Source organism: Anguilla rostrata, chromosome 14 (assembly GCF_018555375.3).
Source record: "Anguilla rostrata isolate EN2019 chromosome 14, ASM1855537v3, whole genome shotgun sequence".
Lineage (NCBI taxonomy): Eukaryota > Metazoa > Chordata > Actinopteri > Anguilliformes > Anguillidae > Anguilla > Anguilla rostrata.
This window is the reverse complement of record NC_057946.1, coordinates 1,903,214-1,927,500: the sequence shown is the minus strand read 5'-3', so window position 1 is coordinate 1,927,500 and position 24,287 is coordinate 1,903,214. Positions and strand designations below refer to the sequence as shown.

The window sequence follows — 24,287 nt, the reverse complement described above, 5'->3', positions numbered from 1 at the left end:
GCACATCAGACAGCAGCATTAACCCTTTGAAGAGTAGTCTTCTTTGGAACGCTTTTTCAACGTTCTTTTTCAAAGTTTCAAAGTCGGTGTTCTAGAACTCCGCTGCTTCCAGGTTACCAGGCAGCGGCGGCTGTTGCATCAGCGTTAGAACGTTCCGTCAGGAACACTCTAATCCCACATTTGAGATTTCACGCCCGTTTAGGGTTAATTTACCGCGCCACAGTGACTTCCTCTCCCCGTGCCATCTGCTTTAAATATCACGACCTCGCCGCGGGTTCATTCGAGAGCTTTGATTGGAGTTCCAGCTTTGCTGTGCCTTTGGCCGCTTTTTCCAGTCGGTGCCCAATAAAAATAATCCGTAACATCCACATCACAGTCTCCAAAAACCAAAAAGAGGACAGCCTGGAGAGGAAGGAGGTGGGATTTGGTGCGGAGTCCGTCTGGGGAAGCAACTTAAAGTGAAGAATTTAACTTTCATTTCCCAAAATCCAGTCTGTTTGTTTTTTTTTTTTTGTTGAAGGGGTGGGGGGGGGGGGGGTTGTTATTAGAGGTGTCAGTGAAAACACAGCTGTCATCCCCCAAAACAAAGAGGGGTCGGAGGGGCGCAGTTCCTTCACCTGTTGCTTTCAGCTGTGCTCTGCTGGGACAAGCAGACGACCAGCGATGCCTCACACGGGGTGCTGGGGCGTCCCGCCGTGCTGGGACGGTCCCGTCACAGAACCACCCTCACGTGGAGCTCATTTTAACATCGCTATTTTAATCCTGCAGCGTTGCCATGGATTTCACAGGGCTATTTTAACATCACACGCTTACCAAGGTTTTTTTTTACAGTGTTACTTTAAACCCTGCAGCGTTACTGTGTTTCCACAGCGTTGTTTCACTGGTTTTATTTTAACAGTTATTTTAATTATATTTTAATGATGATCTTTTTAAAGTAATGATCTGTTGTCACTACTCCTGACCATCCACAATGCAGTAGTAATTTGTGTTTCGATCCATTCCAGTCTATAATTGGAGGCGGTGTATTGACCCGTGCCGACGCTTTTGTGGTGCCATCAGCACGTAGCTCACGAAGCCGGGTCACACGCAGAGAGAGCACCTGATAGGTCTGCTGGGAGCTCGCCGGACCCTGCGGCCAATCACAGAACACTCTGAGACCGCAACGGTCGTTTGGGAGGGAACGGTTAGCCATCGGTCCCATGAAAGGTGTTTCATTACGACAGTCCCAGGGTAATATGACAGCATATGAGGGATGGAGGCGTGGGGGGGGGGTTTCTGCGAAATAAAAGTCACATCTGAACCCCCACTGCATGGGAAAGTCACGTATTTTCCCAGCATGCTCCCTGGCAGGGCATTTACGACCCGCCCAAATCCAGAGACAGGCCCGGGCGACGCCACAGCCCAAATGACAGGAAGCATGGAGCAGCAGCAGCGCCTGTGGCCCCGGGGGTCACAGGGTCCACCTACCCAAACAGTTTTATTTCATTTTTTTGAACATAATACCAGTGCCTTAGATGACAAAAACATGTTGCGGTGAAAATATTTTTCAAAATTATTCACTTTATTTTATTTTTAGGGAATGTCCCGCGTAGCGTAGGTTTCACCATAGCAGAGGACACATGGTTCCTGAGATTAAAGCCAGAGACTCCTGTCCCGTACGAGAGAGAAAGGAACGGTCGGGTCTCAGGGGGCACCATTAACCCTCCAGAGATCCCTCGCTGATGAAGTGTGCTTTATGAGTTTGGTGATACAGCCGGAATCAAGCCCCTCCTGCTCTGAGCTCACAGCCCCTCCTGCTCTGAGCTCACAGCCTCTCCTGCTCTGAGCTCACAGCCCCTCCTGCTCTGAGCTCAAGCCCCTCCTGCTCTGAGCTCACAGCCTCTCCTGCTCTGAGCTCACAGCCCCTCCTGCTCTGAGCTCAAGCCCCTCCTGCTCTGAGCTCACAGCCTCTCCTGCTCTGAGCTCACAGCCTCTCCTGCTCTGAGCTCACAGCCCCTCCTGCTCTGAGCTCAAGCCCCTCCTGCTCTGAGCTCAAGCCCCTCCTGCTCTGAGCTCACAGCCTCTCCTGCTCTGAGCTCAAGCCCCTCCTGCTCTGAGCTCAAGCCCCTCCTGCTCTGAGCTCACAGCCTCTCCTGCTCTGAGCTCCACAGCCCTCCTGCTCTGAGCCACAGCCTCTCCTGCTCTGAGCTCAAGCCCTCCTGCTCTGAGCTCAGTCCCCTCCTGCTCTGAGCTCAAGCCCCTCCTGCTCTGAGCTCACAGCCCCTCCTGCTCTGAGCTCAAGCCCCTCCTGCTCTGAGCTTACAGTCCCTCCTGCTCTGAGCTCAAGCCCCTCCTGCTCTGAGCTCACAGCCCCTCCTGCTCTGAGCTCAAGCCCCTCCTGCTCTGAGCTCAAGCCCCTCCTGCTCTGAGCTCAAGCCCCTCCTGCTCTGAGCTCACAGCCCGCCCCGATGTTAAGGAGGTAAAATGGCAGCAGCTGAACTGCATGAACCTCTGATATATAAACATCTCTTTGGAACATCCAGTTAAAGACCGTGTCTGTACTCACCCTAAAGCGAGCACTCAGGAAAGAGGTCACCCAAAACACACAAGACTCTGAACGACCGGAGTTCTCAGGTTCTCAGGTATCCACTGACACGCCCAGATCAGACGCGTTCGTGGCTATGAATAACTGTTACCTTATCGGACCTGTGTTTTGTAGTTGCTCCAATGACCTTCGGGTACGCACTTATTGTACGTCGCTTTGGATAAAAGCGTCTGCCAGATAAATGTAATGCAACGGGTACCTGCTCAGATTTAAAGCGGTGATGACTCTGAGTGACCTGCACGTGGGCGTGGCCAGTTTAACACCCGTCCGGTTCGCTCTTTAACGAGAGAGCCTCCTGTCTGTCAGAAACAGGCACCCTGCACCCCACCGAAAACAGTTTCACACGGCTGTCCGTCACCGTAAAACTGTCCAATTACAGAAAGATCTGCTAAAATGGGGATTACCTGGAACCACCGGGGACCAAAACGCTTCCTCCTTTTGGGGGAAATGTCAATCTCAGCTGCTTCCGCGTTTTTAGCCATCGAGCGAGTTTTCGCCGACGCACAGAGAGGGTGAAGATTTGCCGCGAGGCTGACGAGGCTGTTATTGCCCCCGGGGACGGATGACAGCTTAATGGCGGCCATTAGAGACTCCCGAGTTCAAATCCCATGAACACGGGCGCTGCTGACGCACTGACAGGGCCTGTGGCATTAGCGCGGGGGAGACGGGCAGCTCTGACATTCCTCCGGGTTTTAAGTAATACCGCTAATAACGCCACACATGAGCTTCTGGGGGCTCCGTTGGGAGTGTGGGGTTTGATGGGAGGACGTGACTAAGGCCATTGTGGAAAGTGGTAGTGTGTTTCAGTGTGTGTATGAGTGTGTGTGTGTGTGTGTGTGTGTGTGTGTGTTTCAGTGTGTGTATGAGTGTGTGTGTGTGTGTGAGTGTGTGTATGTGTGTGTTTCAGTGTGTGTATGAGTGTGTGTTTGTGTGAGTGCGTGTGTGTGTGTGTGTGTGTGTGTGTGTGTTCGGGGGGGGGGGGGTGGTTGTCTTACGCCGCAGATTTCTCCCGCCATTGTAGTGTTTCTTGGCGAGGTCAGACAGGGGCGGCCAGCCTGTCGCCCGCCGCAGTCCCGGGACACAATGGCGGCTTTGAGTCGGGCGAGACAAAGCCAGGCTCCCAGCGCCGAACTTCGTCCAGGAGAAACGCGCTGGAAGTGAAAACTAAAACACAACAGGGGGCATCGCCGGTAGTTACGGGGGCCGTGAGCGAGTCTGGGGGGTGGGGGGGTGGGGAGGGAGTGGGGCAGATCTCTCTGAAAGCGAGACACCGCAGAGCAGGAAGTGATGCCACACGCCACAGCACTGTTCCGTTTCCCAATGACATCAGAGCCAGACATGGGCTCAACGAGGCTAAAATTAGCTAATATTGGTTTGGCAACAGACTCAAACATTCCATATTTTCCTTTTCTAAGCAGCAGGGGTGCCGACGTTCCAACCCAATTAGCGCAATCCCTCCAGGCAAATTAGGGAGGTACTGCGATCGGAGACGGGGTGTGGGAACCCTTCGATTTTGGGGCGAACCAATCAAAAACTGGGTGTGCCTATGACACATCATGCCACTACCAGTGTTGCTAAGGGCGTTTTCTAAAGTCCGGGTACAGCAAACAAAAATGACTTCAAAATGTCTTGAGTCGCCAATCGTTTGACTGTAGTAAATCATTTTAATAAATCTGTGATTTGTTCTTAACTTTTAAAAACAACGTGAGTAGGCTGTTGTGAAAATCCCTCCTTCTCACAGCCACCTTCAACTTCCATTTAATCTCTGTCTTCGGCGATTAAAATAGAACCTTCGGTTTGAAACGGTTCGACGGTGACTGTGAAAAGGGAACACGGCCACGATCGGTCTCTCTGCTGAACGCGCTTCGCTTGTGTCGCGCGTTACGAAAAGCGGGCCTTTTGTGTCACGGCCTTCTTCAAAATGCGGCGAGCCCGTCTCTTTGTAGTCTGCTGAATTCCAGCCTTCGGTTCCCCATTCAGCCAGAACACAAGGCCAGGTGGCCCCATCAGTCAGGGCAGAGACGCTTGTGTTGCAGAAAAGCAGCGCATTATTCTGTACAAATCGCTCTGGCCTGCCGGTGAGACATACTGACTCACGCTGCGAAGCGTCTCACTCGACAAAAACCAGTCGTTTCAACTCCTCGACCGAACGCTTTCGCTGGAGTGGATCAATGGCACTCCACGTGCAGTATGGGAAATTGAGTTTAAAAGGGTCTGGCGTGTAGTCATCCCCCATCCTGCCACCGGGTTAAAGTATGCGGGACCGTCCATTATGCTGATGATCAGAAGTGATGCGTCCTGTGTGAGCTGCTGCATGCTTGGAGATGTGTACATGAAATCATAATAACGTCCCGTGAGCAGAACAGGTCATTCGGCTCATCGTGGCTCGCCACTGGCTGTCACAACATCTGCCGTTCGCCGCGCTTATACCAGGTTTGACATGAACGCGGCACCGTGTGTCAAAATGCACTGTTTTTAAAAAAACGGCGAATTTTACAGACGCATCGAACCATCTGCTGCCGGTCGGGTCCGCTTATTTTTATCCCCCCTCTCCCGGCGAAACCCCGTCTGCACCCTACCCTTTAATTATCATGAGAAATAATGTTGTTTTTATTGCTACCAGCTGGGCTCGGTCGCCACTCCCAAAACAAACAGGGACGCATCACCATAATAACACGGTCGCGCTCGCAGAGCTGCTCCTAGCGGCTCCGCCCTCTTCCACCTTCGCTCCGCTCGGGGGGGAAGTTCGGCATTAGCCGCGACGAACGCCTTTCACGGGAGCTTGCCGTCTCTACCTGACACCGGAGTTATTATCCAGTGTTATCCTCAGTGTTTTTTTTAAATTTTTTTTAAACCTAGTTTCATTTGGAAACTGTGGTAAAGACACCACCATCTTCAACGGGAGCATCTAACATAGCTATGTCCGCTGTGAAGTCTTCAAGTTCATTGGGACTGGAGTTTATTCTGGTGTTCACCAAACATGACTCGCCTGTTCCCCTCGGTTCAAACATAAGAGTGCAACTTTGAGGTGTTCTTGGTTCCACTCAAAACAAACCTGGTGTGAGTGATGTAAGTCCCTGTCCCTAGTGGGCTAGATCTCTACATTCACTCTCGCCAGGACCTTCATTGGAAGGGACTTATGGAATAAGTGTACCCCCAGGCTGGATGGATCTTCTAAATCTCCAGTTTCAGGCCAGCAGGCTGTGGGCCTCCTTCAAAACTGTGAGTAAAGGTGTGAAGAACTCAGCATCCAGGTTGAGCTGGGCTCACACTGCTCTTCCACACAGGTGGTGGAGCTAGGCTAGCAGCTACCTGTCCAACAATTCTGGAAAACATCTACAGTACCTGCAACTGCCAGATACAGATGGTGTAGCTTGCACCGACTCCACCAACCCCAAAAACAAAACATAACGGAGACATTACAGATGTTTTTGGTGTCCTGTAAATCGGCAACTCTTTTGCATCTTTGATAAGGATACATCTCTCTCGCTCTCACTCTCTCTCTCCCTGGTCCAAGTTCAGTGTTCCATTATGAGTGTGTCACATGACCCCAGCAGGGGGACAATGACTGTCACTGAAGACGCCCTCTCTCTCTCTCTCTCTTTCTTTCTCTCTTTAGCCTGAGGGGATGGACAAAAAGGTTCCCCCCACAGAAACAGTTTGTCCCTGTGCCATCTTTCTGGCATAGCTTAATGTACCGATGTGTCACACATTCTTCATGCTAAGTCAGTGTGTGCACCCCGTCCTTTCACGGGCTCTCCGTAACACAATCGCGCACATCCATCTTAACGCGTGTGTGCATTCACGCGCACGCACAAACAAGCGCATACATGCACACACACGTGCAAACACACACACACACAAAAGCACACACACGCAAACATATATTCTGAAGAACTACACTTTAAATACAACCCCCAACTACTAACACCGTTGTTAATGCACTGGCTCACACAATCATCATTAATAATCATTTTAAGGTGGGGCAGACGGGTGCTAGTTGTGTCTTAAACATGATGCAAAATGCATTTTAAACTAGAAAGGTCCTGGGAGGTTATTAACAAGAACAGCAACAACAACAACAACAACAACAACACTAATAATGATGAGACGAAGAAGCCAGTAACCTTTGACCTGTGCTATTTTATCCTTACAAATAAAGCCACTCTTCATTCTTTTCTTTTCATTATCATTGTATTTCCTACAGTACTCAGCCCGCTTGTAAAAGCTTTTGTCCGAAGTTTCTTTTGTGCACAACGCAGTACCGATGGAGTGAAAACACTTGGCGACAATACGTCGATCTATTTCTATTCGTTCTTAACCTCTCTTTCGGTAGCTACTGTAGCGCCGAATACATAATATGATAATTACATGGCATGATCTTGAACCCACGAGAGTATTTTAAGGCATTAAAATCAATCACTTATCAACCACAGACATCTTTATTCTGGGGAACTTTAAATGCTTGCGATTTTACTTATTTTTCATTTCTTAAACTTTATTTAAGCTGTTAAATGCAGCGGAATTTCTTCTAGGTCAAACGAAGTCAGACAACAACTTAACTTAGTGTGGCTTGAGCGCGTGGCTGTACAAAACACCCTATGAGTTTATACTCCTTTTAAAGTTCCGAGTGAAACGGAGCGTTACACGCATTTTATTGTACACCTGGTTGAACACAAAGTGGAGTCTGGGATGCAATGGATGATGGAACAGTAATTCTGCAAAAATTCTGAAATTCCGTATGCAGAAAGTCACACTGGTGTTCAGCGATGCACACTGCGACATCTGTTTAATTTTGACCTGTAAATGATGCGGCTCCCCCTAGTTTATTAAATGGCAAAAAGATTTGGGAAAAACAAAGTATAAAGGCAGCCTATTTCATTGTATACCAGTAATACGTCTAATTCTGTATACTGCCCCACATAGCCCAGCTGAATTTTCACGGGCATCATGAAAAATGAGAGGACTTCGCTTTTGTGATTTACGAGCTGCCTTACACTGGGGAAAGTGTTTAATATGTAAAATGCCAAATTCAATAGGCAATGAATTAGCAAGATTATGTTTATTGCAGATGACAACATCGTGCACGCGAGCCACGGAGGAACTTTAGTCGCTGGATTGTTCCCACAACAGTTGTCAAGGAAACAAAAGTGTTGGCTTCAGTTTAGCATTTCACTTCTAAAATCAATTCAAGCGCAGCTCCTTCAAACTTACTGGAATTTCCGCAGCAGCAAAGCTACCAACACACGTCAATTGATGGGTCAGTGGATGTACACATTATTACTGAATACCATGCGAAAGTTAACGCAGCAGGACAGTTGTACCACGGACTTTTTTTTATCCCATCTCCACTTTTAAAGGTTGAACAACATCGGCAATTGATATGCCAAAAACATCCGCGTAACAGCAAACGGGTAGGAGCCGGAATTGTTTTTTTGCCATTAGTAAACAGAACACCAACAAGCCACGTGAACAAGCGAAGGCGAAATTCAATATAAGCACAGAAAGCAAACATCAACACTCACCTATTCTATAAAAACAGTTGCGTCCCTCCAAAGACCATTGGATGTCCTATCTAAAGCGCGATGCTCGCAAGATAAAAGTTCTTGAAGGCAGCAGGTTCATTAAAAAAAAAAGTTCCCAAGCGAAAGATTCCAACCTACTGTAGAATATCCCCGCTAATAAGCGCAATACACAAGGGTCCCGTTAGGAAAGTAGAGGAAGAGGTCAAAACTGCTGAATGCTGTGGCGACGGCTCGAGCGCATCCCAAGTGCTACAGGATGGTCGGAATGAACTTGCCCCAAAACGAGAAGCACCATCACAACAATCGCTGCCGTGACCTCATTCCAAGTCTCAGCCAATGGGGCTGGCATTCGTTGCTAAACAAGTTTTGAAGAAACTCCGCCGTGACGGTTGCACTTAAATACTAGATCCCATGTGTATCGCCAGATGTTTTGAAAAGTATTTATGCTGTTATTCTGTCATTATTTATTTCTTTAATAGGAAAACTCAACTGACTAGAAGTACACATCAAAACTCAGATTCTCAAAACTTAAAATGTACAAAATGAAACAAACAAAAAAAAACTGTCAACAATGTTTTTGTACAAAGCATACACATTTAACGTTTCTATATATTCCGCTTCAACCTCTGGGTACTGACCTCTTCATAGGCTACTTAACTCCAACCAGAGACTGTACAAAATAGACTCCAACACGGCACTGGATGGTCGGTTTGTTTCAACGTTCCGTGGTTTTGGCGCCACCTAGCTTCAAACCGTTATTCTTCTTCAACGTATTGCGACCAATACGCCGCCAGGCAAATACAGTAGCAGCACCGCGGACATTGATCTGACAGAATTGGTCAAGCTGATAAACGCGAAGCAGTATTATTTACTGTTTATACAGTAGGTTTATATTTGGGTATTTTACATATGTATGTATGGCCGTCCACGTAAAACTGTCCCAACTATTTATCTGCCGTTACCTGTTCTCCATCAATCAAATCTGAACTCAATGACAAAAGGACACATCTCTCTTTCATTTGAAATTTAATTATCCAGGTTGAGTTAAGAGTGACAGATGGGGTCAAGATAGGCCACAACACTGCTCGTAAAATTGCCGGTCTTCACTGTTTGACTGAAAAGCCTGCAGACACTAGAGGGTTCTTCCAAAGGGATTGGGGCGGGGGGAACAGGGATGCCCCTTAAAAATACCATATTTATGCACTTTTCTGCTGTCTACTCTACTCTGGAATAAGCTCTAACAAACCAATCAACAAGTAATAATCAACCCAGCCCATCGCTACAGCCAAGACCTGGACATGGACAAGGCATTGGTACAGCGTAGACACTCTGGAGTGTTAAGCCTTGCTCTCGTCCCCTTAGTTTTTTGTGGAGAGTCTGCAATCTGTCGGCCATTTGTCGATGACATCACAGGTCAGCTGACCCAGAGGCGGGCGTTCCTTCTGCCCCTCGGTTCGGAGCTTCCTGCCCTGGGGCGGGTCTTTGGTGGGACGGAGGACCTCCGACGCCAGGCCTAAAGAAAGAATGGGACGCCTGATCGCTCGTGTGCGCACCGGAAAGGGTCTCAATAAAGACTACATTTCCCACAATGCCACCTGTTTATAAATAACAAAACAGTTGTGGTCAGGTCCATATTCTCACAAAAGATACCTTTCAATTTGGGTAAGAGGGAGTACCCTGCTCTCTTAAGTTAAAGGATCCTCTTCTTCACTGGCATTACACTAGACTACATTTCCCACAATACCACCTGCTTTTAAATGGCAAAACAGTTCCGCGGGACAATAATTCACTGAACCACACAGGTTGCGACTTTCTTTGGGTTGCAATATCTGAGGTAACACGATATGCTGGACAAACAACATCGCCTCATTGCCTTTAAATAATTCAGGCAGCAGTGCAGGAATTGTTTACTATTATTATTATTTTGTTTTTGTTATTGTTCATTTTTATTGTGTATGTCTGTTGCGGTGTAATTCTTCTGTGTATTCATTGTTCTGGTCTCTTGGCCAGGTGTCCCTTATGAAATATACTAGACACCACTATGGGTAGGAAAAATAAAATAAAAAGAAAATGGATTTCCAGCCCTTTTTCCCCCACCCTCTGAAAGTTTTCACTTCACCACACCTTGGAGAAACAGAACAGTTCTATCTCATTTCTCCATATCATGTTAAAGACTGATTTAAGAAAGCTTCCAGCTGCGTGGTCCTCTCAGCTTATCTGCCCATTCACCATAATCACAATACCTCAGTATTCTGGGAAAATGCACAATATCTATATTTGCATTTGTTTCGAGTGAGAGAATTTTGCCCCGGGAATACAAGCAGTGAAGCTGCAACTGCCTCAGTACCAAATGGAAATACCCAGCTATGTGCAAATGAAATATCTAACACGCTCATTCTGCAAGCTGAAATAGTTTAAACGTCATGCGCAGACTGAAATACTAACAACGCTTCGCAGATGAAGTGTCAACGCACTCAGGTGCAAACTGAAATAATGTCTAACACACGCTCATGCAAGACTGAAATAATGTCTAAACACGCTCATGTGCAAGACTGAAATAGTGTCTAACACACGCTCATGGTGCAAGACTGAAATAATGTCTAACACACGCTCATGGTGCAAGACTGAAATAGTGTCTAACACACGCTCATGGTGCAAGACTGAAATAGTGTCTAACACACGCTCATTCTGCAAGACTGAAATAGTGTCTAACACACGCTCATGGTGCAAGACTGAAATAATGTCTAACAGTCATGGCAAGACGAAATATGTTAACACGTCATTACATTGCAAGACTGAAATAGTGTCTAACACACGCTCATGGTGCAAGACTGAAATAATGTCTAACACATGCTCATTCTGCAAGACTGAAATAATGTCTAATACACGCTCATTCTGCAAGACTGAAATAATGTCTAACACACGCTCATGGTGCAAGAAAGCGATGAAATATTATAATCTATTGTTCTGAAAGTTATTCTTTTTGTGGCTGGGGGCTCCCAGCCCCATTACCGGTGCATCTACGCCGGGGTGATTTCGCCTTAAAGCTGATAAAATACAGGCGTCGTGAATAAAAAATAAGAATTTGCTCTTTCAGTATAACGTTTTTTTCGTTGGCTGTTCCGCACCGTGACTCAGTACCTGAGAGAGTGCCGACGCTGGCGGTTAGATTCTGATCCTCTCAAGCCGCTGAATCGAGTAATTAAGCCTGGCGGAATTTAATCAGGTCATCCACAGTCCCACGATTCCTCCTCACTCTCTGTGGATCTCCCATAAAAGTCCCCCCCCCGGCCCCCCCCCCTGACGTCGAGTCAGCCCGCTACTCACCTGAGCGCTCATCCTGAGCACAAGGCCGCACAGAGTCTGGCTGCAGGGCTCTCAGGCAAGCCTGCCGCTCACGCACCATCAACCGACAAGACGCACAAAAAAACAAACAAACAAAAACATCGAATGAAATCATCAAAGAAGCATGACAGATTCATCATCTCCCTGAAACCTGCCTGACAGTCATGCTCACAAACAAGTGTTAATGTCCTGCTACGTTTCAATGCAGTGTTCACATTTAAAGTCGATCGTTCATCTCCCTTACAATTTCTCATTGCTTTTAAGAAACGCATCCGATTATTTTAATGTAGATTACCTTCTTCAGTTGTGTTATTTATCGTAGTCTGGGTATTTTTTTCATTTAGCATTATGATTATCCCAGACCGCAGGCTGACAGTTAATCACTACTACCATTTCTGTCTTATTCTGTGGTACTAAGTTCGATTTTAAAGCCTTCAATAGGATGAACTGACTTAATTGTACAGAACTTGAGGCTGTGGGTGTTGTATTTCTTTAGACCACAGCTTGCGCGGCCTACGTTGGCATGTGCAATATGAAACCATGAACCACAATCAGGTCCGCAGCCATGCAATCGCTCAGAAGTTAATCGCTTCTTATGTATATGCCCTACTGCAGTGGAATTATGGGAAAGCACCTGCATCTCAATGCGGCCTCCCAGGTCCTCCAGCTGTGCGACCAGGTCCTCAAACGTGAGCTGGGGGAAGGTCTGTTTGCCCCAGTGCTGGAACCCCTCCAGGAGGGTACGGAGGTCCTCTACCTGCACACAGTGAGGGGCCACGCCTTCAGTTTCATTCTGAGGGAAGAAACCTCATAGACTACACACGCCCTTATTTAAGAGCCAAAATGGTGACCAGCGGAAACCCACTCCAAATGTCTGATATTTTTCTGGTTGTTCTTTTTGGGAAACAATGTGGTTTGAAGATGCGGGTGTACAGTATCTTCTTTCAAGATTCCTTTTCTTTCCGTGGGGACACTGATTGGAGGGATCTGTACCCCCATTCACACTACTTTAATCCATTCATCCATCCATCCCAGCTGGCAGCTCTGAGGACAGGGACGATTAGCAGACACGACGCCGCGGAGCCGGCTGCCAATGCGTCCCCCTGCTGGCGCACCCGGGGAATCACAGTCAGATTACAATGAATTCACACGACCTTTGAGCCACTACCGAAAGAGTGAGCAACACACAGAGCCCCCCACAGGGGGCGCTAACTCACACCACTCTGCTCACCGGTGCCCTGTTTCACAAGGCGGGATCACAGAGCTCGCTGGAGACCCCGACAGCAAAGACCTCTGGGTCAGGTCTGCTCTGATTCCACTCTGGAGTCAGATCATCCGGGGGCCAGATCCGGCTCCGAGTCGCTTTGCTATCTGGGTAACAGCACTGAGTAAAGCCCAGAACAGCTCTTTTTTGCTTCTGTCCATGTTCCAGATTTGGGAGGGGTTCCAACTTTTTACTTCTTAGCACACTTATCCAGCTGACTCAGCAATCCTGCTTAGTGAAACAGGGCCCTGATGTGCAGGTAAATCTTACACGGCACCCAAAAGGCCGACATTTAGCACTGAATTAGACCGTCTCCCCAGAAGCGTCATTCATCTGCATGTTCAAACACAGTGACTGAGATAGCACATGAAATAAGTGTAAGAAAATTGTAAAGAAAATACAAAAAAAAAAAAAAACTAAAACGTGGCTCCTGTCAACTAAAGCTAAAAGAATGATGTAAAAGAGATGAATAGTGAGTGAAAGAAGGTTACTCAGCAGCACAGCACAGACTCCAAGGCTGAGGTGTACATTAGTGTTTAATAGATTTGGCTCAGAACCAGAAGCTCGCTGTTTCTGTTCCCTGCTGGAGCAATGCAGCTGCATCCTAGAATGAGGTGCTGCGTACCTTGAGCCAGGAACCACTTCACCCAGCGTCATAAACGGATGATATATGAAATTTAAAAGTGGGTAAAGCTGCCAAGCAAATAAAAGTACAATGTTGGTCTTGCTGTACATGGAAACGCGTGGTTTCCTGGTTATTGGGTAATCATAACTGCTGCGCCAGCAGAGAGGAGCATGGGCTCGCCAAGTGGACTTCCTGTTTAGCAGACACAAGAAGTACAGAGATTACAGGTAGATTAGCCACCGCATCCGAGGATCAACACCGATCCATTCACAACACAGCTGCCTGAGTACTAATGTGTGTATCCATTCCCGAAGGATTATCCTCCCATCAAATTCTCACTCTCTCTATCTCTCTCACTCTCTCACACGCTCATGCTCACTCTCTTTCTTTCTCTCTCTGCTTCTCTCTCTCTCTCTCTGAAAAAACATTAAATTTCTGTTTCTGTCCCTCTGAATTTCACACATCCACCTATCCGACATTGAATGATTCCTTCATGCAATAAATAGTGCAAGACTCAATTCAGACCTTAAACACAAAACAAGGAAAACATCATTCAACATGCAAACATTTTCACTACAGGTCAAAACATGCTTAATTCTGTAGTACCAATGATTTTTTTATTGGTATTACTAATTTACACACACATATTGTAGAATAAATCTTTGGTATATGTCCAATATATTTGACAATATATTCTGAGATTTCTGAGATTACACTGAATGAGTTCAGAGGCAGGGTGAAAGACAGTGAATTAAATGAAATGGGAGGATGTCAGTGCTTTAATCGATAGGTAAATATATCTTTTATGTCCTAATTCAAATTTCTCTACATTCTCCAATGTTTAAATTTGGTGCTTAACAAAAGCTCAAACTGGTATTTTAATTTACATTTTGGACAGCATTTTACCAGCGTGCATGAAAAAGCAACATAATAAAAGCAACATCTTTCTGAATCATACATTAAATCTTTCCCATGAAAGCTGCTTGAATATATAATTTAAGAAAATGATGACAGTTGTAACCCTAATCAATTAAGTTACACATCAATATTAAATCGACTACGGCAATCTGGGGAACTTCTGCCAAGCATACCTTGTTTAACATATCTTATTTCATATCTTGAAATTCAATAATGAATGCTTTATCTATTCCAAGCAGCTTCTTGCGATACATATTTATCAATTTAACATCGTTATGAATTTTTCACCATAAATTTCTGCCAAAGCATTTTACTTACCTCCTGCCCTTGCCCCTTGAAAGAGATATTTCCAAAAACATCACACAAAGCTGGTATTCCATTTTCTGACAGGAGCCTGGGGTGAACGAAACCAAAGGCAATTATCCATTCAGATTAAAAGGGTGCCTTTAATTTTGTTTTGTTTGATGTCAGCAAAGGCACATCAACAGTGCAGTTGCTACTAAAATCCTATAGGTGGCAGTGCTGTACAATATAGACAGCTCTTGTGAGACTTCTGTCTCTGAATTTTTTACTTATCAGAAAAACAGAAGTGTAAAAGTGCCATTATGGATCACTTATGAGCTGCTTCACTGAATACTTTACAATAGACTGAACAAGACCTTTAATTTCCTACACATTCATACGTAACTACAACCAAATGACATTAATCAGTATAAGAGCAGATGTCTGAATACGATAATAGACTGAGTCCAAGCTACAATAAACTGCATTTGTTTTAAAATAAGGCTTACCAAACACATTTTACTACCTCATTCAACCGCACATAATACCAAATTAATTCTGCCTTCTGTCCCAATTCTCATCTCATCTCTCTATATATTTAATAACCTCCTCCTTGCCTAAAAAAGGCTCATTTTTGCAGTGGAATGAAAACAGTCCAGAGCTCAGTCTGGAAACCTGCGAGAGCATTCAGTTAATGAGAGAGCAAACGCAGCCAAATACACAGTGTCACACACTATCACACATTCAAATACTGATATTCGCCAATTGTGTAATGTTCTTTCCTTTTTTCGGCAAAACTGACAAGACCAGTGCTTTGGTAACACAGTAAAAACACCTGCATTCAGCCTAAGATTCAAACCCGTAAGCCCCCCAAGACAAAAGTTATTTTGAAGCCACAATAAAGGTTTTAGTTGGAGAAGAAAGAAGGGGGGGTGGGGGGGGGGGGTCACTGACTTGTCCACGTCCAGCGCTGCACACGGCTCCCTTTGATTGGCCATCGGCTTCTCCTCCATCTGACTGAGCAGAAGCCCGCCCACCTTCTCATCTGCACAGAGACAGTTTAATGTTATATGCAGAGTTATGCAATCTGTGATAGATGTGGGTTTTAAGGAATCTGTGGTAGATGTAGGGTTTATCACACAGTTTAATAATAACAGAAACTCCGTGTGTTAACCCTACATCCATCACAGATTCCATAACTGTTAATGCAACATTAAACTCCGTGTTCACCGGTCAGTCTATCACAGATTCCTTAAAACCCAACTTTAATAACAATTCCCCCCCATTCACAAAACATGCGTATGATCATATTTGATCGTAAACTGCGTGTAAGAACGCTTCCACAAACATTTCGGCATTCATCATTTTTTTTTCTTATCTGTATTTGTTCATGGCTGTTTCCTTATGCTCATCACAAGAACAGGATTGCACATAAAATATACAAACAGTCAACATTCATCATCTCATACACCTGGGATATGCACAAAAACAAAGGTCAGAACAGGTGTCATGAATAATTGTTTTTTTGTTTTTTTTTGCAGGAGCATTTTTAAGAACACATTAGGAACAAACATAATAATAACTTTAGAAAGGTTTTGTGAATGAGGTCCAATGTTATGATTCTAGAGGTTATAAACAGGCAGGAATTTTGGAAATATTCATAATTATATGAATAAAAGTCTGTCTTTATACCATATCGATATTCCTCAGCTTTCAAGTATAAGATGTTTGATTAATAATTTTGAGTTCTGAATGCATAAGATGCAGTTCTGCATTTCGGCTGCGACCCCTACCCTCCTCGCTCGCCAGACTGTGGGCAGATCCTCTTGATGTCCTCGTGCGTTTCCCTGAGAAAGGAACATACACCGGGGATGTCGGAGGAGGGAACGGAGCACAGTATTTCTCATCCTCGACGTCTTCAAAACGAGGCGGAACAATGATGTGGTGATGTTCTACCGGATTGCACATGTCTGCAATGACAAGAGTTCATTTGCGGCATAATTTAACAATAGCATTGCACACATTATATTATATAATTAACACCGTGCATGACTGACACCTTTTTAGTACATGCAATTATGTTTATGAACGGAAGTAGAAAAAACAGCATACCTTTACTTCGTGAATGTTGCGTCTCTAGTTGCTAGGGCATTGCCCCACGCAAGTGCTTTGCAGAGGTGCGCGTCGCCCACGTGGCCAGTACTCTGAAAGCAAACAAACTCCACGCGGACCTAATCCGTGCCGAATTACGCATGTGCGTCAGATTGTTACTATAAACCCTATTTACGTTGTCGCGGTGGTTCCATGTCTGGTACACAAGAAAGATCTTTCCCCAAATAGCATCGTAAGACTTCCGGAGTTACATAATACAATTTAATAAGATTTACATTATTTGATGGACAGAAAACGTGTTAGCATGTAACCCAGCTAAGACGCTGTAAAGCTAACATCAAGCCTATTTGACAGTTTAAAAACAAACCAAACGTAATGTCTGTAAATGCCCTGCGCATTGGAAATCTTGGAAAGTATTAGATTTATAATAACCTTTTTTCATTAATGTATTATTATATTTATTCACTTATTTATTTTTGCCTTTCTTTTTTTGTTTGTTTGTTTGTTTTTTGCCAGAGATATGAATTTAGGTGTTAAAGTCCAACTTAATTTTAAAATAACAGTGTCCATCATTTTCCAGTTTACTCTACTGCATTCTGCACCAAGATAAAATGCAAAGAGCCGTTGAGGTCGCTAAAGCCTGGGGATACGCACCTGGAGAGAATATCATACAGCACCAAAGATGAAAAAAAAATTCATTGGTTTATTTCTGCCAGAAATTTAAGATAAAAAGTCAATTTAATATAAAGGTTCTGTAATGTTTTGACTCGTTATTCAGTATTAATAATAATTACATAAATTGCTGTGTCATACTTTAGACAATAGACATTTGTGCGGTTGTTTGAAAACTACTTACGACACATATTTGTATTACTCGTTATTTTAGTGGATGCATTTATTTAAATGCATTTCTTTTTTGTTGTTCATCAAGCATGCTTTTGAGACAACAGGAACTTGAATTCTAATTTTGCCGCGTCTGCTTTTGAACGGCCAGTGAGCGAATAAAATGGCTGGACGGAACAGGAAGAGAAACCCCATCTAACCAATAGCATCCAACGAGTAATAGAATTTCCTCCGTGTTCTTGTTTAGCTCCGTAGTCTCCTACCCGGTTGTTTTACTCGGGTGAGGAATTGTGTTTTTAAACCACTGAAGTGTGTTTAGTAATGTTTCGAGAGAATTGTTGACTTCGGTCACATGAACATCCGCGCGTCCTGCCGCTACTTTAAGGGTAAGGTATAAAAACAAGAGATTTTGAACAAGGGCTAAGTATAACCTCTTCAGTGCGCAATACAGTTCTAAAAATAATGGCAACAGCTTGGTGTTGCGTGGGACAGCGAGTTAACCTGCGCAACCGTCGCTCCTTTTTTAAACTCGATCTAATTCCCGTGCGATTAACCCAGTGCATGACATTCGAACTAGTGCACGCGGTCAACCGCAAGTCATTTGAGTTCCAGTCGTTGCCTGGTTTCTCGCGACAACGCGTGTACACTGGTGACGAAGATGCCTGTCTATAGACGTCACTGTGAAGCCAGGAATATTCTAAGTGTCCTAAGAATACATGTCGTATTTTAGGTAATAATCCTGGCTTCCGAATTATTTTTTGGATATTACGCATTTTGGTGTACGTGGAATCAGCATCCCGTCGCGCTGTATTTAACTATTTAAATACATTCTTTGCAAGCATGCTTTCGGTCCTCGTGCTTTAGGAACTGTTGGCTCTGAAATGACTTCCACCAAAAAGAGAAAACAATTCAAAGGCGGCTGCCAGAGACGCAGGAAGATTTTTGGTCCTAGGAAGAGTGATTAAAGTAATTTCGACTGCCTCCCCACCCAAAAAAACAAAACAAAAAACAAAAAAACTTCCGCTGGGCCTGCTTGCATTTGAATCTCTTAAATCAGATTATATTTTCTTTGAATTTATATGTTTTATGTGAAGAGCCCCACTGTGACATTCAGCAGCTGATTTTTTTAAATATTTTTAAGGTAAATAATTTGTGACAGAAAGAGGCGTTGAGCTCATTTCTTGACTAACCTTTGCTCTTTGCAGGCTCATAACTGCCATGCACTGGCTGGGGCTGAGACACCTTCAGCCCACAAAGCTGCGTGGCCTGCAGCTCCTCAGAAGCAGATGCTCCTCGTCGAGGCAGTTACCCGTCTTGACCCTCTTCACCAAGGTGACCGTCTGTCGCTCTGGCTGTGCGCTGCCGGCGGACATCTTGTAGGCTTGTCCGTCTGAGGAGTGAAAGCTCTCCCTGCTGAGCTGTTATCTGAGCCGCAGGAAAGGACAAAACGGAGGGAAAACAAGACCCTGGCGTTAAATATCAGTCTGCCGCTCGGCTCAGACAAAACCCCTCATCACGTCTAGCACCACTTTTATCTTTCTTTTTTTGTGAACTATTTTTCACTTGAAGAGCAGGACAGGATAAACTGGAGGTTACAGGCACACATACACACACACTCACCTACTCACACACATACTGACATACACTCACACACACACACACATACAGACACACACATATGGATGAATAGGCAGAATCTCTCATTTCTGAGGTAATCACACAGCATTTCAGAGCACAAGAGCTACAGGACTCAGATACAGTGGACATCAGGCACCCAAGGATTTACTGTAATCCCAGACTTGTTATCCGTGCAAATTACACATTGGGGAAATAGCATAGCAGGATTGTCCTGTTGAAAGGCCTTTGCAAATGGAAATTATGATTTGGGCGGCAGTGTAGTGTAATGGGTAAGGAGCTGGTCTGGTAACCTAAAGGTCACTGGCTCAATTCCCAGTTAGTACACTGCCGTTGTACCCTTGAGCAAGGTACTTAACCTGCATTGTTTCAGCATACATCCAGCTGTATAAATGGATGCAATGTAAATGCTGTGTAAAAGTTGTGTAACTCGCTCTTGGGTAAGAGCCTGTGATGTGATGTGATGTGATGTTGAATATTTCTGTCTGCAGGACCCCTGTCCTTTATGTGATGAAGCCAAAGAGGTCCTTGAACCGTATAAACAGAGGGTAAGAAAGAGCCTGATATTGATAACAGGGGAGGACGTACACAGATGGTCTCCCCGGGCAACTCATTTGAAAATCATTTGTTGTCAGTTTACAGACGGAATAATTTAGAGATTTTACACCAGGGTTGGATTACCTTGGATGAAGGGATTTGCCACATCCTCAGTTGAATGTATAATCAGCAGAACACATTACTACACTTCACACATTGCTAATTATGTTCTTGTTTGAAATATGGTACATCTCACAAAATGCCCAGAACTGCCATTCATATTATCTGTGTCGATTAGTTTTACAGTACTCTGGTGGTGTAATTTACATCTCTGTTGCTAATTGTGAGATTTCAAATTTCACTGTCATATTAATAGATGCTTACCGTAAATGTTAATATTAGCATTAATGTTAACCGGTTACCTTTTGAACTGACAGCACGCGGCTTGTGTTCAGTTTGTGTTGCAGGAGGTAGACATCACAAGGCCGGAAAACAGCATGTGGTACGACAGGTACAAGTATGACATTCCTGTGTTCCACCTGAACGGGCAGTTTCTGATGATGCACCGAGTTAACATCGCAGTCCTGGAGAAGAGGTTGGCAAGAATCGAAAACAAGAACATTTGAGTAGGTAATCACACATCGTTTGGATTATATTGTTATACTGTGAAAAAATGTACGCAAACTATGTACACTGCCATACACATCTGTCCAAATAAAAGTGAGAGTGGGACCAGCTTTGTTTTGTTTTAGGGTTTTATTTTTTCCTAGGAAAGAATGTATGCTGATTTGGAAGAGATTGATATTGACAATGGTAAAGAAAGCCTTGCGATACAGTGATGGAGAGACGGTTGTAACCGCCAGAAGGCGCAAGCGCCCTTCTGCGCTGCGCTGAACTCGCCCGCCCGTCTTTCTCGTCTCGCTCCCCGATTGGTGGCAAGTTTTGTTATTGTGCTGAGCTGATTGGCCAGGGCGAGCCGTCATATGTCTGTCTACATGGGCTAGGCTGCACAGAACAGCTGGCTTCTTTTTTTGAATCGAGAAGTTCGCGTGCGTATTTCTGTTCAAATTTTACCACGACTCGGCTCTTATCGGGGGACGTGCGGCGTTTTATAACCGGCGGCTAGACTATACATCCTAATTAGGACCATCTCTTATGAGCACCTTCATGGAATTGACGCTCCAGGTAAGCGGACAGTCCTATTTTTTCTTTTGTTCATGAAACCGGAATATTTCAATACAGTAAAGAATCGGGACTCTGTCCTTGAGTTGTCAGGACCCTGGGTGGTATCTGGGGGTTCTGTTCTGCAAGAGAGGAAGGTGGGAGTGGGGACGATTTATTTGTCTGCGTTTTCCCCAGCTGTCATAATAATATGTGCACACCAACTGTCCACAAATAGAAAAAAAAACAAGATATTACGTTGGAAGGTCAATATTTGCTTCGGCGAGGGCATTGACACATCATCGGAACGCACGTAAGCACTCACGTTGACCTTCGTGGTCATCACCGGGCGGAATACAGACATACGGATATCACAAATTACACCCACTTTAACGACGGCTAGTTGAGTTGCATTACAGTGCTATGCGCACGTCGGATAACTGTGGTACTGTATACGGTAATAATACGAGCGTGTCAGTGGTTTAGAAACGCCAATTGTTTTTCCTGCATGATCAGGCTTGTCTGAACTCATCTGGTGAATATGTGCAAATGACTTGTGGCATTGTGTCATAATGATAATAATTGGTGTTTATAACCGCGTTTTCCAGCTGTAGAAGTGGGTGGTTTTAGTTCCAACTGAACTCGGTTAATTAGGCTTCATCAAGCTACTAATTGAATGATGATTTTCATTCTATATTTTTGCTGTTATATGTTTGCTGTTATGTGTTATATTGGACTTTGGGAGTGTGTTGGGACATAAATAAAAATACTGTTGTTTAAGACTATAAGTAGTACAGACATTTAACTGTATTACGATGAATTAGTTGTTCAGTGAGACCAAAAGTCATTATGATCGCATGATTAATTAGGATTAATTTGGACAGCTGGCCAAACCTTGTTCAAAGAGTAAAACGATATGTTAAATGAAGAACTTTTTTAAAGTCCTTTCACAGACACGCCCCCCCCACCCCCCCCCAACAGCAGTCTTTTCACACAGGATTTGTAGCGTTAAATTATACTGTAATTATATTCCAGTAACAGGCCTATCGCTCTACATGACTGACATATGCTTTTCTGACCGTGTCACTTTACTGAAGACACTTATAAGTTGCGTTGTGTGCGAGTTATATCTAAATATCTGTAGTATGCAAGTCAAAGTCCGACTGTTTTTCCCTGAAGGTGGCCCAGAGGTTGTTGTTTATAATGGTCGTGGGAAATATAAAATTCTCAATGGGAGTGCTGTCCCTGGATCGCATTGATTCTGTACTCTATGTCCGATTCGGCCTCCCGTGTGAGTCATTATCACACGGAGCTGAGCGTGTTTCTTTTCATAAGTTAACGGTTCAGCCGTGGCATTTAACACCGCAACGCGTTCAGGGGTCATTTCCTGCCAGCCCGGCTGACTCGCCTGGCACCTGGACCCCAGACGACACGGCCTGCCAGAACCAGCCGGGCCATCGCTGGCCTGGGCACCAGGAGGAGGGAGGGTTGAGTGTGTGTGGGTGTGTTGTGGCGTGTGAGGTGTGTGTGTGGTGTGTAGTGTGTGTGGTGGTGTTGTGGTGTGTGTGCTGTGTTGTGTCGTGTGTGTTGTGTGTGTGTGCATGTTGTGTGTGTGTGTGTGTGTGTGTCGTTTGTGACGTTGTGTGTGTGTGTGTGTGTGTGTGTGTGTGTTGTGCGTTGTGGTTTTGGCGTGTGAGGTGGCTGTGTGTGTGCGTGTGTGCGTGTTGTGTGTGTGTGTGTGTGTGTGTTGTGCTGTTGTGTGTGTGTGTGTGTGTTGGTGTGTGTGTGTGTGTGTGTGTGTGTGTGTGTGTGTGTGTGGTGTGTGTGTGTGTGTGTTGTGTGTGTGTGGTGTGTGTGTGTGTGTGTGTGTGTTGTGTGTGGGGTGTGTGTGTGTGTGGTGTGTGTGTGTGTGTGGTTGTGTGTGGTGTGGTGTGTGTGTGTGTGTGTGTGCGTGTGTTGTGTGTTGTGTGTGTGTGTGGTTGTTGGTTGTGTGTTTTGTGTGTGGTGTGTGTGCTGTTGTGGTGTGTGTGTGTGCGTGTGTGTGTGTGTGTGTGTGTTATTAACCCTGAAACACTCATCGCACGTGTCAGTCGGGCTGTTTGCGACCCTCCCAGCCTTATTTTGAGACATGGAGCAGTTTTCGCGGGGCGAAAGGGCTTCGAGGGCCTTGTCGCTCGTGTGCACGTCCATTTGCGCAGATGGTTATTGGCCGTGCTGTTGGGCACATTTGCCGGGGGAACATTGATTAGTCAGTGCATTTCTCCGACAGTTGCCATTCCACTCAGCTGTTGTTTTGATGTTCCCTGGACATCTCAATGACGGGAATGTGTGTATGTGCGTCCTTCGCTGCTGTAAAAATCTGGTGACAAACCAAAGGGGGAGGGGGGAACGGGGTGGTGGGGGGGGCGGGCTGGGTAATGGTGCCTGTCAGCTGGGGTGGACCAGTGGCTCACTAGCACCCTTGTTGTCACTACAAAATAAATTCCTCAAAGGTGACATCATCATTCCATGGGAGCATTGTGAGAGTGAGTGAGAGGAGGGGACATGGCCACAGAGTTGTGGAATCTAGTGATTGAACCATAGAGTTGATGAATCTAGTGATTGAACCGCAGAGGTAGGGAATCTAGTGTTTGAACCACAGAGGTGAGCAATATAGTTCTTGAACCAGAGAGGAGAGGAATCTAGTGCTTGAATCATAGAGGTGAGGAATCTATAGTGTGAACCATAGAGGTGCAGAATCTAGTGCTTGAACAAAAAAGGTGAGGAATCTAGTGTTTAAACCATAGATGTGAGGAATCTAGTGCTTGAACCAACCACAGAGTTGAGGAATCTAGTGTTTGAACCATAAAGGTGAGTCATCTCGTGCTTGAACCACAGAGGTGTGGAATTTGATCAGGTGGGTGGTTTTGTCAGTGCACGGACTGAAGTGGATGACGGATCCACGTTGAACTGTTTACGTCATAGTCAAACTGGTCTCAGAGAAACTATTAAGAAAAAGTTAATTATCTGGATATTGCACAGGCTCATATTTTCTTGTCATCTGTGTGCTTTAAATAATTACTAAATATGCCCTGAATTTTTTTTCCTGCCCATTTTGTGCCTCTAAAATAGAGAGTGTGCTTTGACTGGCAGGGTCTTGGCGGGGGTAAAACCTGGGGTATTTTCAGGAGTACCACAACATAATGGGAATATGTAAGAGCTGAAACGGGACTGAACTGCAGTATTAATATTAGTCACTAGTGTGAGGGCAGTGGAATCAGATGAACTCTGCTTTTTTACACTGCGACTAATTACATACTCTAAAGTGATGGCTCACATCCTGGGTTTTTTTTCATATTTATTTCAGTTTAGTGTACGTTATAAATTGGTGCAGACAGCGTGTGGGTGCGCTGAAGCGTATTTTCGATATTCAGGGAGGTTTCTGAAGACCAGCCAGCTTCATAATGTGTGGTAAAG

The 24,287-nt window shown here is 45.0% G+C and overlaps 4 protein-coding genes across 4 annotated transcripts in view; 2 read left to right on the top strand and 2 right to left on the bottom strand.

Annotated features, from left to right (window-relative positions):
• Positions 1-8,492, bottom strand: part of megf10 (multiple EGF-like-domains 10) — a 75,472-nt gene extending 66,980 nt beyond the window's left edge. The window contains exon 1 of the mRNA XM_064308855.1: positions 8,110-8,492. The gene's annotated coding sequence lies outside the window, so the exon portion shown is untranslated. The remainder of the gene's footprint in view (positions 1-8,109) is intronic.
• A 626-nt stretch (positions 8,493-9,118) lies between these two features.
• LOC135238862 (TIMELESS-interacting protein-like) lies at positions 9,119-18,802 on the bottom strand. Its single transcript, XM_064306990.1, has 8 exons — positions 18,689-18,802; positions 16,656-16,747; positions 16,337-16,513; positions 15,498-15,588; positions 14,580-14,655; positions 12,089-12,211; positions 11,437-11,497; positions 9,119-9,622 (listed from the first exon to the last, which is right to left on the bottom strand). Exons 3-8 carry the CDS (start codon positions 16,509-16,511, stop codon positions 9,468-9,470), a joined length of 681 nt encoding a protein of 226 aa, XP_064163060.1. The 5' UTR covers positions 16,512-16,513; positions 16,656-16,747; positions 18,689-18,802; the 3' UTR covers positions 9,119-9,467.
• On the top strand, positions 17,928-20,407 carry c14h5orf63 (chromosome 14 C5orf63 homolog). The gene is made up of 4 exons (XM_064306991.1): positions 17,928-18,228; positions 18,704-18,830; positions 19,625-19,681; positions 20,126-20,407. Exons 1-4 carry the CDS (start codon positions 18,215-18,217, stop codon positions 20,294-20,296), a joined length of 369 nt encoding a protein of 122 aa, XP_064163061.1. The 5' UTR covers positions 17,928-18,214; the 3' UTR covers positions 20,297-20,407.
• Positions 20,408-20,643: 236 nt separating this feature from the next.
• Positions 20,644-24,287, top strand: part of LOC135238861 (E3 ubiquitin-protein ligase MARCHF3-like) — a 38,130-nt gene continuing 34,486 nt past the window's right edge. Inside the window, exon 1 of the mRNA XM_064306989.1 lies at positions 20,644-20,855. The gene's annotated coding sequence lies outside the window, so the exon portion shown is untranslated. The remainder of the gene's footprint in view (positions 20,856-24,287) is intronic.